The sequence below is a fragment of the Meira miltonrushii genome (genome assembly GCF_003144205.1).
Source record: "Meira miltonrushii strain MCA 3882 unplaced genomic scaffold FA14scaffold_1, whole genome shotgun sequence".
Taxonomy (NCBI): domain Eukaryota; kingdom Fungi; phylum Basidiomycota; class Exobasidiomycetes; order Exobasidiales; family Brachybasidiaceae; genus Meira; species Meira miltonrushii.
The window spans coordinates 1508681-1523119 of NW_020289943.1; the positions used below are offsets into that span (position 1 = coordinate 1508681).

General features: G+C 43.8%; 8 protein-coding genes across 8 annotated transcripts; 5 read left to right on the forward strand and 3 right to left on the reverse strand.

Annotated features, from left to right (window-relative positions):
• Positions 1-114: 114 nt before the first annotated feature.
• FA14DRAFT_159295 (uncharacterized protein) lies at positions 115-1059 on the forward strand. Its single transcript, XM_025498144.1, has one exon. It carries the CDS (start codon positions 152-154, stop codon positions 1001-1003), a length of 852 nt encoding a protein of 283 aa, XP_025357393.1. The 5' UTR covers positions 115-151; the 3' UTR covers positions 1004-1059.
• A 120-nt stretch (positions 1060-1179) lies between these two features.
• Positions 1180-5014, forward strand: FA14DRAFT_9804 (putative splicing factor 3B subunit 3). Its single transcript, XM_025503142.1, has one exon. It carries the CDS (start codon positions 1244-1246, stop codon positions 4973-4975), a length of 3732 nt encoding a protein of 1243 aa, XP_025357394.1. The 5' UTR covers positions 1180-1243; the 3' UTR covers positions 4976-5014.
• FA14DRAFT_159296 (NAD(P)-binding protein) lies at positions 4949-5908 on the reverse strand. Its single transcript, XM_025498145.1, has one exon. The coding sequence runs from the start codon at positions 5879-5881 to the stop codon at positions 5054-5056; it is 828 nt and encodes a 275-aa protein (XP_025357395.1). The 5' UTR covers positions 5882-5908; the 3' UTR covers positions 4949-5053.
• A 293-nt stretch (positions 5909-6201) lies between these two features.
• On the forward strand, positions 6202-6906 carry FA14DRAFT_169982 (uncharacterized protein). The gene has a single exon (XM_025500250.1). The coding sequence runs from the start codon at positions 6219-6221 to the stop codon at positions 6813-6815; it is 597 nt and encodes a 198-aa protein (XP_025357396.1). The 5' UTR covers positions 6202-6218; the 3' UTR covers positions 6816-6906.
• Positions 6907-7129: 223 nt separating this feature from the next.
• Positions 7130-10688, forward strand: FA14DRAFT_141118 (ANTH-domain-containing protein). Its single transcript, XM_025497121.1, has 2 exons — positions 7130-7287; positions 7352-10688. Coding segments are annotated over exons 1-2 (3171 nt in total). The 5' UTR covers positions 7130-7285; the 3' UTR covers positions 10521-10688.
• FA14DRAFT_159297 (DUF1692-domain-containing protein) lies at positions 10624-12323 on the reverse strand. Its single transcript, XM_025498146.1, has one exon. The coding sequence runs from the start codon at positions 11996-11998 to the stop codon at positions 10760-10762; it is 1239 nt and encodes a 412-aa protein (XP_025357398.1). The 5' UTR covers positions 11999-12323; the 3' UTR covers positions 10624-10759.
• Positions 12324-12539: 216 nt separating this feature from the next.
• Positions 12540-13056, forward strand: FA14DRAFT_119882 (like-Sm ribonucleo protein; the record flags this gene model as incomplete). Its single annotated transcript, XM_025496378.1, has 4 exons — positions 12540-12702; positions 12777-12804; positions 12880-12952; positions 13024-13056. 4 exons carry the CDS (start codon positions 12540-12542, stop codon positions 13054-13056), a joined length of 297 nt encoding a protein of 98 aa, XP_025357399.1.
• Positions 13057-13141: 85 nt separating this feature from the next.
• Positions 13142-14274, reverse strand: FA14DRAFT_117958 (putative BNA6-nicotinate-nucleotide diphosphorylase; the record flags this gene model as incomplete). The annotated part of the gene is made up of 4 exons (XM_025496263.1): positions 13142-13224; positions 13288-13578; positions 13648-13755; positions 13827-14274. 4 exons carry the CDS (start codon positions 14272-14274, stop codon positions 13142-13144), a joined length of 930 nt encoding a protein of 309 aa, XP_025357400.1.
• Between the last annotated feature and the right edge of the window lie 165 nt (positions 14275-14439).

Below are 14439 nucleotides of genomic sequence, written 5' to 3' on the forward strand. Positions count from 1 at the left end.
AGTGGAGGAAAACACAAATTCTGAGGCGTACGACCAGTGTTCGCAAACCGTTAGCGTATGAGAAGGATAACAATCAATCATCGAATGTATGCAAGTAAGCACACCATCGATCAATGCCAGTCATACAGTGAGCAGTCATCAACAATACATGATGACAAGCAAAGATGTAGGGATTGACGTGTTATCCACTTTGGGAGCCGTGTTCTGGTCCATACAACTAATCCCTCAAATATACATAAATTGGAAACGAAAGACCGGAGATGGTTCACAGCCAAGTATGATGATCGCATGGTCATTGGCAGGGCTGCCTTTAGGAATACATAACATTCTAAGCAAACAACCGATCGCACTTCAGGTACAAGCAGAAATATTAACAAGCTTAAGTCTTTTGACATGGGCACAAGTTATGTTTTATGATCATAAATGGTCAATCAAAAAGTGTGTATGCACTTTGTCCGTTTTGGCAGCCTTTTTTGCGGCTATTCAATGTGCTTTTGTGTTTGGATTCAGATATGGTGATACATCGGAAAAGGATAAGCAAAGGACGATCTTGGCAATGGCCATCTTGGCTGCCTTGGGATTGTCATTTGGCGTTTTGCGGCACTACTATGACATTTATCTTCACAAGACCGTTCGTGGAATTGCTTGGGCATTTGTAGCTTTGGATGCGGCCGGAGATTTGACTTCATTGTTGGCCGTCACGATCAAATCACCAGCAGATCGTATTGCTGCTGGAATATATGCTTCCGAATTGGGCTTATGGATCGGGATCATACTTGCAGGCTTAGTAATCAATGCGAGGTATTACATTCAAGCAAGGCGTCAAATTATCCCATCCAATGATTTACCTGAAATCAACGATGCAAGGGAAGAAGTAGCACAAGAAAATCAACTGGAACGACAATCATCTGTTTCATCAGCATTCAGTCGAATCATTCCAAATACCCAAATGGGATCATCATGGCTCATGAGACGAACAAGACGTCAGCAGCAGGTGGCATAGAGAATATCATTGTAACTTTAGAGTGTTTTATATAGATGTAAGAATTGAAATGGTGAACCAATGACTCTTCCAATTGAGAGTGCTATACACGTGCAGAGGCGCGCTATGGTTAGGCCAATGCATATTTCCGAAATGAACGTGTAAATGTATGGAAATGTATTCTTCTTCTCTACCATCCAAGAGCATCCATCTTCTTTCAATCAAAAAAGAAGAATCTTTAGCTAGATTTAGGGGGAAAGGATGCATTTATACAATATCACACTTGTGCCGCCATCCAATATAACAGCGGCTGTTGTTGGACAATTTAGTGGAACAAGACAGCAAGAGATTGTGGTATGCAAGGCAGGCACGAGACTGGAACTTATACGACCCGACACGAATACGGGAAAGCAGTATACAGTCTTGGAGCAAGATGCATTCGGAACAGTGAGGAGTCTGGCAAGCTTTCGATTGACAGGTGGTACACAGGATTACTTGATCATCGGCTCGGATTCAGGTAGGATCACAATTGCCGAATATGTTGTCAAACAAAATGCATTTCGTGTAGTTCATCAAGAGACATTTGGAAGGTCAGGCGCCAGGAGGGTGGTTGCAGGACAGTACTTGGCAACTGATCCAAAGGGAAGAGCAACGATGATCGGAGCAGTGGAAAAGTCAAAGTTGGTATACATCTTGAACAGAGACGCAGAGGCAAACCTAACAATATCCAGTCCTTTGGAGGCACATAGACCTAATGCGATCATACATGCAATTGTGGGTGTTGATGTAGGATATGAGAACCCTTTGTTTGCGACACTAGAGGTGGACTATGACGAAGCAGATCGGGATCCGTCAGGAGAGGCCTTCGAACGTACAGAGAAGCTCTTGACGTATTACGAGCTGGATTTGGGACTGAATCATGTCGTCAGGAGATGGTCTTCGCCTGTGGATATGCTTTCCAACCATCTAGTGCAAGTGCCGGGTGGATACAATCAAAACACAGAAAGATGGGAAGGACCAAGTGGAGTTTTGGTCTGCTCAGAAGATTACATTACATACAAACACAATGTCGGCGAGGATCACAGGATACCCATCCCGCGAAGGCTCAATCCTGTCGAGCGAGCATCAGAGAGGAGAGGCAATATCATAGTCGCAAGCGTCTGCCATCGTATGAAAACAGCATTTTTCTTCCTACTGCAAAATGAAAATGGAGATTTGTTCAAGGTGACGATTGATCATGAAGGTGAAGAAATGCAATCTCTAAAGATCAAGTACTTCGACACTGTTCCTCTTGCGACGAATCTGTGTATTCTTCGTGCGGGATTCTTGTACGTTGCGGCAGAATCTGGTAATTCTTCGCTTTACTCCTTCCAGAAGCTAGGCGATGATGACGACTTCCCGGAATATGCATCGTCCGACTATCCTCGGTTGGGCATGACAGAAACGCCACCTGCTTGTCCAACATTCACGCCAAGGCCGCTGGAGAACCTTTTGTTGACAGATGAGAATGACGCTTTGGATCCTTTGTTAGACGCTAAACTTCTCAATCCGTTAGCAAGCGATACACCACAGATATTCACAGCATCAGGTCGCGGTCCAAGGAGTCATCTAAAGATGTTGCAGCATGGTCTTGATGTTCAAGAGGCTGTCAGTAGTGAATTACCGGGAGTGCCCAAATCAGTCTGGACGACTAAGTTGCGTGCGAACGACGAACACGATTCGTACATCATTCTTTCATTCGTCAATGGTACTTTAGTCTTATCGATTGGAGAATCGATTGAAGAAGTGAGCGATAGTGGCTTGCTAACATCTGCACCGACATTGGCAGTACAACAATTAGGCGATGATGCGCTTCTACAAGTTCATCCAGATGGAATACGTCATATCTTAGCGGACAAGCAAGTCACAGAATGGACAGCTCCTGAAACATCAAATGGCGAACAGAGTAGGATTGTCCAAGCTGCCACTAATTCCAGACAGGTTGTCGTGGCTTTGGAGCCCAGTAACGAGCTCGTATATTTTGAATTAGATATGGACGGTCAATTGAATGAATATCAAGATAGGAAAGCAGTCGGTTCATCTGTGCTAACGATGAGTTTGGGAGAAGTGCCAGAAGGAAGACAGAGAACGCCTTACCTTGCCGTCGGATGTCAAGATCAGACAGTTCGTATCATTTCATTGGACCCGGACAACACCCTCGCTTCCGTTTCCATTCAAGCTCTGACCGCGCCTCCTAATAGCATCTGTGTCGCAGAGATGAACGATATGTCAATCGATCCAAATCATCCGACAATGTTTGTCAATATTGGTTTGACGAATGGTGTCTTGTTGCGCACTGTGCTCGATCCAATCTCAGGTCAGTTGACCGATACAAGATTACGTTTCTTGGGCGCCAAGCCGGTTCGTCTGATCCGTGTTAGAATGCAAGGCAATGAGACAGCAGTGCTCGCATTGAGTACTAGAAGCTGGCTCTCTTACACGTTCCAACAACGTACCCACTTTACGCCTTTGTTATTCGATAGCTTGGATCATGCTTGGACGTTCAGTGCTGAATTGTGTCCGGAAGGATTGATCGGAATCAGTGCTGGCAATTTACGCATCTTTACGATTCCTGTGCTCGGACAAAAGTTCAAGACGGATAAATTCGCGTTGACCAATACGCCTCGACGAATTGCATCTCATCCAGATGATGTAAACTTAGTCTTTATTGCTGGTGCTGATCATCGGGTGATGTCAGAATGGGAAAAGGAGAAACGATTGGCTGAATTGGGTCGCGATTTGAAGCCGAAAGATCAGGGTGTGCTCAACCTATCGCCAGCAGAATTTGGTCCCGTTCGTGCTGAGGCTGGAAATTGGAGTAGCTCCGTTCAAATTGTGGACATCCGTCAAGCCGATAAGCCCATCCATACGCTACAGCTGGAGAACAACGAGGCAGCAACTTGTCTATGCCTGGCTTCGTTTGCAAACGATCCTTTAGCTCAGAATGGATCGGCTATGACAAACGGTAATGGCGCCGCAATGAATGGCTATCATGAAAGCTCGCCTTATCTGATCATTGGTAGCTCTGTAGGTGCAACTGTGCGACCAAGATCTTCGACAAAGAATTACCTCAGCGTCTACGCTTTGGAAAGTGAGGGCAAATCACTGACTCTCATCCACAAGACGGAAGTGGACGATATTCCGAGCGTCGTACAACCGTTCGGCGGACGATTGGTGGCCGGAATAGGCAAGGCATTGAGGGTGTATGACATGGGTCGAAAGAAGCTATTGCGTAAATGTGAAAATAAATCGTTCCCGACAAACATTACTGCAATTTCTACTCAAGCAGGTCGAATCGTGGTTGGAGACGTACAAGAATCGACATTCTTTGTAACGTACAAGCCGATTGAGAATCGATTGTTAATCTTTGCAGATGATACGCTGCCAAGATGGACGACCGCTTTGGCCATGCTGGACTACGATACTGTTTGCGCTGGGGACAAATTCGGTAACATCTTTGTCAATCGAATCGATGGTGAGGTCAGTAAATCGGTCGATGAAGATACGACTGGACTTACGGTGATGCATGAGAAACCATACTTACAAGGAGCACCGCACAAACTTACCCTTGAAGCTCATTTCCATCTTGGCGATATTGTAATAAGCATCCACAAAACTTCACTCGTTGCAGGCGGTCGACCGGTGATCATTTATACATGCTTAGGAGGCACGGTTGGATGTTTGGTGCCATTTAGTAGTAAGGAGGATATGGAGATGATGACATCGCTGGAAATTCTAATGAGAAAGGAACAGATTCTTAACCTTTTAGGAAGGGAACATATGTCTTTCAGAGGATCTTATACCCCGGTCAAATCAGTGATCGATGGAGATTTGTGCGAATTGTTTGCTACTTTACCACTCGTTCGACAAAGGGCGATCGCGGAAGAATTCGAACGCACGCCTGCAGAAATGAACAAAAAGCTTGAATCGATCAGAACTACAAGTGCTTTCTAAAAAGACATGCTGTTGTACTCTAGTGTAGTATAATTCAAAATTGTATTTTTCTCATTTGTACAGATTGTTTCTGGGAGTTTATGGGAGAGTGTATCCACCATCGATGATAAAGTCAGATCCGGTGACGTAAGTGGAAGCGTTTGAGGCGAGGTAGAGGAACAGTCCTTTGATTTCCTTTACGTGACCTTGTCTGCCCATTACGCTCATACGGTATGCCTCGGATTCAGCACGATCAGAAGCTCCAAGGTTTGTTTTAAAGTATCCAGGACTGACGATATTGACTCTTGCAAAATCTCTCCATTCACGAGCCAAACATTTACCCAACATTGTAACGGCAGCTTTTGTTGAGTTATAGCAAGGTTGATCGATAGGAACGTTTACGATATGAGCCGAGATGGAAGAAGTGATGATGAGGTTACCTGAGCCTTGTTTCTTGAATTGATGGCCTGCAGCTTTTGCACAGTACACCACACCGTAATAATTGATATCAACTTGTCTCTTCCAATCTTCGATTGATTGTTCAATAATGCCCCCCGATTTTGCAGCACCTGCATTTGCGATCATTACATCCAATCGACCATCAAAGTCTTTGATAACTTCTTCTACACCTTTGTTTACTAAATCTTGATTTTGAACTTGAATTTTGTAAGCTTTAGTTTTAACATTATACTTTTCTGCAACACTTTTTGCAGTTGCGATTGTTTCTTCGTTTGAATTATACCATAATGCAATATTTGCACCTGCTTCTGCTAATGATTCTACGGCAGCAAGTCCTAATCCTGCTCCTGCTCCCGTTACGATTGCAACTTTTCCTTTCATTGAAAATTGTGCAAAGACTGATTCAGGAATATCTGGAAATGGTTTTGAAACCGGTTTAGGTTCATTTTCGTTGTATGTCATAGACATCTTGGATAGTTGGCTGAGGTGCTGAGTAGATGGTGATGGTATTGAATAATCTATGCTTCACCTCTTCTCGGGGGAATGCTATGCACCCTGAATGATAATCAATTCATCATCGGTCACCGATCGGTGTAATGTTGCTTCTTCTTCTCGTCGACGTACTTAGATGGTGTTCCCGCTATTTCCTCAAAGACTGTTGAAGTGCCCCATCTGCAACACTTTATGCAATCATCCTTCCGCGGTGCATCCACACAGTCAACCGTGGAGGAGAGTAAGTCAAAGTGGGGGGGGGCACTCTCCCGCACCTTCTCTACTATCATCTAATTCTTTTAAGGCAGAAGGAATGACAGCAGATGGTGATAAGACTCGAGATGATAATCCAAACATTCTATCTTCAGCATTCTTCGAGCCAAGTATAATCAAGACATTCCTTCGAATCACACTTGCAGATGAACGATTTCCAGCATTGGTCATCCACTATCTAATGCAAGCAGATGAAGGGAAATCCGATCAGAAAGAGGTGACAGAACGTTTGGATGCGATAAGGAGTGCAGCAAATGGCATATCATCATCGCCATTTTATCTCAAGGACGAGCACAAGACAGCATTGAAAGAAGCAATTCAAGCTCTATGTACATTTCTAGCATTACCCGATTCCAACAATATGGAAGCACATCAGCAAAGGGTCATGTTGGGTTTTTGTCGTTTACTGAGCAATCAGCCGATTGAAGGTATATTCGAATTTGATATTGTTCGAAAGGCTCTCTACTCCAAAATGAACAAACGTGCAAAAGAAGGCAAGGATGCAAAAGACACAAGTGAAGAACAGCAATTATACCAAAAGACGCTTTGGGGAGCAGAACTTGCGGCTGGAATGATGGGAAAAGAAAGTGAAGCTGAAAGATATCGTAAATGGCGACATAATGCTCAGTTGGAGTAAAGTATTGAAGAATGTGATAGTTCATCCCTTGTACAATATTACCATTACATACCCTGTACCATAAAAATGGCTTGTTAATAGAAGATCATCTTGTCTATAGCACTGCCTTGCCTTGCGCTGCGCTGGGCCAAAAGCCGTGTTTGATTTGAGCCGCCGATCGAATAAATGCATTGCTTGACTGTACCCTATCTGTCTCACACTGCCACCACGCGCAACGCAGCGCAAGCATCCAATGCACGGACAATGGGCTGCCGTGTGTAAGAGAAAAGGCATCCTGCCACTCAAGACCTGAGCTTCTCTCTCGTTCCTGCTTCAAACTTCCAACTTATCATAATCTGGAAGTCAAGTGCACTATTGATATTGCCATCTCTCATTGGCTATTGAGTACCACAACAAACAGTACATCACACCTCTCATCCAATCACCTAATCTTGCTCGCTGGCAAAAGAGGGATTGACATATAAACAAAAATGTAAGTGGAGAATATGACCGGGACAAGCATCAAATGACTGACACAACTCTCCCCTTCTTTTTAGGCCTCGCTTTGGTGGCGGCGATGGTGGTGATATGCATTTGCCTACAAGGCCAGTAGACAAAGAAAAAGCAGAAAGTGAACTTACACTTAATATTAAAAAGGCTACAAATCCAGACGAAACTTCTCCAAAACAAAAACATGTAAGAAAATGCATCGTGTATACATGGGATTATCATTCTTCAAGTTCATTTTGGAATGGATTACGTGTTCAACCAATCTTGAACGACGAAGTTCAAACATTCAAAGCTCTGATCTTGGCACACAAAGTCTTACAGGAAGGACATCCGATCGTATTGCGAGATGCTCAAGGTCAATCAGGTTGGTTTGAAACTTGTGCTAGAACAGTCGGATCAGACAGCATGCGTGGCTATGCACCTTTGATCAGAGCATACGTCAACTTCATCTTGTCCAAGCTTCGCTTCCATCGTCATCATAAAGAGTTTAACGGATTGTTCGAATACGAGGAATATATCTCACTCAAAAACATTGACAACCCAGATGAAGGTTACGAGACTATTATGGATTTGATGAACCTGCAAGATCAGATTGATCAATTCCAAAAGCTGGTCTTTGCCCACTTCCGCGGTTCAGCAAACAATGAATGTCGTATCTCCTCCCTAGTCCCGCTCGTCAAGGAGAGTTATGGTATCTACAAATTCTTGACATCCATGTTGCGCGCGATGCATAGAAGGACAGATGCCATGGACGCTTTGGAGCCATTGAGAGGTCGCTACAACACACAACATTACGGTCTACGCAGATTCTACTACGAATGTGCTAATTTGAAATACCTCACCAATCTCATCAATGTTCCCAAACTCAATCACGATCCACCAAACCTCTTTGACTCGCCCGATGGACCTGAACTACCTCCACGCAAGCCAGCCACGCCTCCTCCATCGGGACCATCTCAAGCAGAGATCGATGAGCAAGCAAGGATGTTGAAAGAGTACGAAGATCGACAAAAGGCTTTACGTGACAGTGAAGATGCAGAGAAACGCAGACAAGCAGAATTGGCAGCCCAACAACAAAGGGATTTGGAAGAACAGCAACGCTTGCAAGCTGAAAGAGAGAAAGCTGAACGTGATGCTTTATTGCGTGAACAGATGAATCAGGCCATCGGAGGAAGGACAGCACAATTGGAACAAGAAATGCTGGCTATGCGAGGACAGTATGAGCGTGATCAATTGCTTCTACAGCAATACGATAATCGTGTCAAAGCATTGGAGATGGAGCTGGCAAATATTGGTCAAAATGTCAATGCCCAATTGGCAAGTAAGGATGACTTGATCAAGCAATTGCAAGATCAAGTAACCCTATGGCGAAACAAGTACGAAGCATTGGCCAAATTGTACAGTCAACTCCGTACCGAGCATTTGGATATGTTGCAAAAGTACAAACAAATGCAACTTAAAGCCGGAAGCGCACAGGAGGCCATTGATAAGATGGAACGTATGGAGCGCGATGTGAAGGCAAAGAACCTTGAATTGGCAGACATGATTCGCGAAAGAGATCGAGCACGATTTGACTTGGACAGAATCAAGGCAAGTCAAAAGGAAGAACTGGACAGATTGAAGCGTGATTTGATGTTCGCAAACGAAAGAGCGGAAGATGCAACTAGGTCAAAGAGTTCAGAAGTTTCAGGTATGCTTGCTACACTCAATCGTCAAATTGCCGAGTTGGAAGAAGAGTTGCGCGGCAAACGAAATGGTGCTGACGATTTGGCAAGACAATTGGATGCAAAGAATGCCGAATTGGCTCACCTGCGTGATGAAAAGGATGCCGAGATTGCCATCATGCAAGAAGGAATGGACTCAACCATTAAGCAAATGACTGATATGCAATTGAACAAGGGTGATGTTGACGATGCTTTGAATGCACAAATTGACACCCTCATCTTGGACAACTCCAAGAAACTCAACGCGATCATTGATTCGATCTTGCAATCATGTGTTGAAGCTGTCGATGATGCTTTGTACGAACTCGAAGCTCCTTCCGCCCAAGGAAATGCAAATGCAACACCAGAATATGTTCTCACAATGGTGGAGAAGAGTACAAACTCTGTTAGTGACTTTGCAACCACTTTCAGCCTTTTCCTCACACAAGAAGCCGGCGGAGAGCATGTTGAAGTGATCAAGAAGGCAAATGTAGTCTCCCAAGCAATTGTTGATGTCCTGTTAAGCACAAAGGGAGTCACGAGACTAGCCGAAAATGATGATGCTGTGGACAAGATTATCTCCACTGGACGCTCTTCTGGTGATGCTTTGATCCGTCTTTTCAGCTCCTTGCAATCTTTCCGTCTCGCATCCGTTGCTCCCGGACAAAGAAGAGACGTTGTTGCTCGTCAAAATATGGAAGCCTCTCAAGCATTGCGCAATATTGGTGATATCGTTGAGACACTATTGAAATCAAGCAAGAATGTCTTGGCTCATGCAAATGGTGATATTGGTGATATTGTCGAACGAGAGATGAGCAGTGCAGCTTTGGCCATCGAGAACGCTGTGAAGAAGTTGCAAGCTTTGATGTCCCGTCCAAAGGATACGTCAAGATTCAGTGCTGTCAATTTGCAAGTTCACGACTCCATCTTGGAAGCTGCTTTGATTATCACACGAGCAATTGGAGGATTAATCAAAGCTGCAACTGAAGCACAACAAGAAATTGTTGCTAAGGGAAGAGGATCATCTACCACGCAACAGTTCTACAAGAAGAACAATCGTTGGACAGAAGGTTTGATCAGTGCTGCTCGTGCTGTTGCATTCAGTACAACGATTCTGATTGAAGCTGCAGATGGTGTCATTATGGGAACACACAATTTGGAGCAATTGATCGTTGCATCAAATGAAGTATCTGCATCAACCGCACAATTGATCGCTGCAAGTAGAGTGAAGAGTGAATTCATGTCAAAGTCACAAGACCGTCTTGAACTTGCAGCAAAAGCTGTGACTGATGCATGTCGATCACTCGTCAAACTTGTTAAAGCAATCACTGAAAAACAATTTCAACGTGATCAAGAAGAAATTGATTATTCTCAAATGCACGTTCATGAATTTAAAACGAAAGAGATGGAACAACAAGTTCAAATTCTTACATTGGAAAAAGAACTTTCACAAGCACGTCAAACTTTGGGCGCAATGCGTCGTGCCGGTTATCATGCAACAGAGGACGAATAAGGTGTGTTCTTTTGGCTTGTCTATTATGTGCTCGTTGCCTGTATTTCTTTTTCTAGATTCGTTTGTGATGTAGACTTTCTATGTCTACACTATTCACACTTTTTTATTGCTTCACATGACAATACCATAGGATTGAGATTTATGAGTACAATGAGAATTTGTAAGGATAAAAAGTGTTTATGTACTTTTGAGATGATTAAAACTTTTGAGCATAGAAGATGCGGTATTGTGCATAACATTTACCATGGCGCCCGACCCTCTTCAGAGAAGATACGCTGCTGGACTGATTCGGTATGTCTATGTGTGCCTCCATTACCATACCAACCGCTTGCGCCTGTTGCACGTTGAGCAAAATTGGCAGCCGGTCGAGAGGTTGCATAGCTGGTACTGTAACTCTTTGCATAATCTTCATAAGATGGATCACCTTCTTCGCGCATCTTTCCGACCAACTTGATCATTCGATCACCGATTCTGTATCCAAAGCCAGCACAAACCCAAACACCTCCCAAGATACCGGCTAAACGAACAAGGAAGTGAAGTAGAGTTGTCGTTCGTTCATGAATTGTCATCGTCAAAGGTTCCATATCGTATTTGATAAAGATACCCGGAACACCTTGACCATGTGTAACCACACGGGTATAATCAGTTACACTATATTGATTCGTTTCCAATTTACGTCCCCATTTATCCAAAAAGGAAGTTGGAATCACATTGACGAAATATTCAAAAACTGCAAAATGTTCGTTTGAAATTTCAACGCTTGAATCTAAAGGTTGAGCGATATGCGGGAAATAAGGTCCAAAACTGAGTTCGTGAATGACATGTGAAAGGTTCATCAATTTGTGATCGGTATGTTCCCAGCTAAAGTATCCGTGACCAAGTGTGGTGACATGTAGATTTCCTGTGACCCGTTTTGCTCCTATTGATCCATAGATTCTGCATGCCGGTCCATCTTCTACCACATGTGCAGTCTTTTTGAAGTGTTTCTGTTGTTCAGGTCTGGCATCTCGACCCCAGCTTGCTTTCTGTTTCTTCTTGGAAGCTGAGATTGTCTTTCCTACATGTGTATTCTTTCGATCAGGAAGTGAATCCAAGCGACCTGCATGGCCAATTTCGAAAGTAGTTCCATCTTTTTGTAGATCGATATCCGATAGATGCAATCGGTCTCCAACGGCATCTCGCACGTCGACTGTTAGATAATGACATTGCATAGCTACAGTCATATCCAAGTTGATTTGCATACCACTAAAGACATGATTGTCAACTTGAAACTCATATCTCTGTGCACCATAAAGGTAATCTCTTGCTTCATTCCATGCTAAGATCAACAGACCCAAAGCGACAAAGATTGTCACTATTCCACCCTTTGCTGATCTTTGTGTGTAGCTTGCTTGTGTTTTAGGGAATGCATCAAATTGCCGTATCTTTGGTAGTTTATCAAGTTGATCCAAGAGTGGTTTCTCCGCTATTCCGTCCATGTTGAAGTGGTTTAGTGGGACTTCGTTCTTCCTACCCCGCAATGTTGACTCTCGAACAAGGTGTATGTGGTGAGAAGGACTCCAAAAGTGATGAGGCCGTATGAGAGGACTTGCTTCTAGCAGGATGGTATGTAGAGAGTGCCTGTGACCAAAAGAGAAGCTGTTGAATACACAGGGACGACTTGTCAGGAGCGAGTGGAAGAAAAGGAAGAGATTACCTTAAATTTAGACAAAAGTTGCCTGACAATGCCGTGCCTTCGCACCAGAGCTGTGAATTATGCTGCACGCTGTCGACCAGGCGTCTAAATTAGACTCGGCACACAAGGCTAAAAGTTACTGTCTGTCTGTCTGTCTGTCTGTCTGTCGCACTACCGCTTAAATAATCCCTAAGGCGGTCAAGCTGACGGATTAATTTGAGAAGTTCTTGTCGGCTTAAACGCGTTCATCACAACAGATACCCAAAGATTATCATTCTTCATCCATCGGCAATCTCCTATTCTTCCGGAAAGCTTAAGAAGAATCACATCCTGATCATCACACGATGTCGCAAGTAACCGGACAGCCAACAGCCGCAGGTCATGCGGCCGCATCGCAAATCTTACCGCTAGAATTGATCGATAAATGTATTGGATCGAATATTTGGGTGGTGATGAAGAGTAATCGGGAATTCACAGGAACACTATTAGGTTTTGATGATTTCGTCAGTGAGTAAGAGATGGAACTCTTGTAATAATCTTTGCTTCAGTCTGCTGATACGTTTTTGCACTCCTTGCAACAGATATGGTACTAGAGGATGTTACAGAATAGTAAGTTAATCTCACATGCATACTATACCTTAACTCAAAGGGCTTACACCGATCTCTCTTCTCTCAACTTCACAGCGAGACAACTGCTGAAGGACGCAAAAAGACAAAGCTATCACAGACACTTTTAAATGGGAATAACATTTGCATGGTAGGTACCGCAATGAGTTCGAAGAAGATTTAGGGAAGATGCTGACACCCTTTCTCATTTCTTTCACCCAGCTCATCCCAGGTGGAGAAGGACCAGAAGCATGAACAACGAGATTGTATTCGCAAGATTAGATGAGGCAAAACTTGTACTACTGTAATATACAAAATTTGATCGCTGCTTTACACTTGTTTATGAGGATGGATCGATCTTCAGAGAAAAGTCAACATGCTTCGTGGATTGATGAATAGAACTGGTGCTGATGATATCGATGGCTGCGAGGTGTAAGGAAGAAGAGTCAGCTACATGTCAATTCGGAAATCCTGCGAAGCACTCACCATTATCGACATGACCTCCACCACCGACATTGTCCAAATCAATACCACCGCTGCTCTCGATCAAGAATGTTTTGGCATCCTTGCCTGCTGAGGTAGAGGAAACATGAAGATCCTGTTTCAACTTTCTTGCGCATTCGATCAGCTTATCGCCATTCATGTTGTCCAACATGATCACATCTGCTCCTGCCAGGATAGCCTCTCTTGCCTCTTCTTCTGATTGAACTTCGACGTCAATCTTTTGGGAGAAGCCACACACAGATCGTGCTTTTTCGATAGCATTTGTGATGGAGCCTGTGAAAAGGGAAACGAGATTAATGAGTCAGCTAAAGTTGAACATATAAATCAAGAGACAGAACTCACCTGTTGCCCAAATGTGATTATCCTTCAACATTACCATGCTGCTAAGATCATTTCGGTGCATGTCAACTCCTCCGACCAACATGCCGTACTTTTCTACCAATCGGAAGCCTAAAATAGGGAGAATTTAGGATGTGTCAGCAATCGCATTCGATTCCAAAATCATACCCGCTCCTACATACCCGGTGTTGTCTTTCGTGTACCTGCAACGATACCTTTGTAGCCAGTTTTTCTTGCCTTGTCCAAGAAAGCTGCAGAAGCGGTAGCGATACCCGAACATCTTGCCAATGTGTTCAAAGCAACTCTCTCTCCCAATAGCAGCTTCCTTACAGATCCTTTCACAGTTGCCACAACCACTTTTGCCTTTTCTCCACCTTGTTTTTTGACGTCGATATATTGTCCTTCTTCATAATGCCATTGAACAGTGCATTCCAATTGTTTGAAAACTTCATTGAAGAATGGAACACCAGCAAGGATACCAGATGCTTTTGCATTTAAATGTGCTGTTCGTTCACCATCTCCTACCACAAAGCCGCCCCAATCGAACGAAGGTGTATCTTCGGCTAACCAGGCTGTCACTTGTGTTGTCCAGCTATGAGGCAATAGATGTTCGTACTGATGCTTTGACATATTGTGTGAATTGTGGGAATGTGGTCGTTCTCTTCCAAGAATGCTTGATCTTCCAAACATGTAATCGGGGCTCGGATAAAGTCCGGATTTTGTTCGCACGGATTTATGGTGGACCGGGGGCGGCGTAGCGCAGGGCTGTGTTTGAAGGTTTTTATCGATTGACTC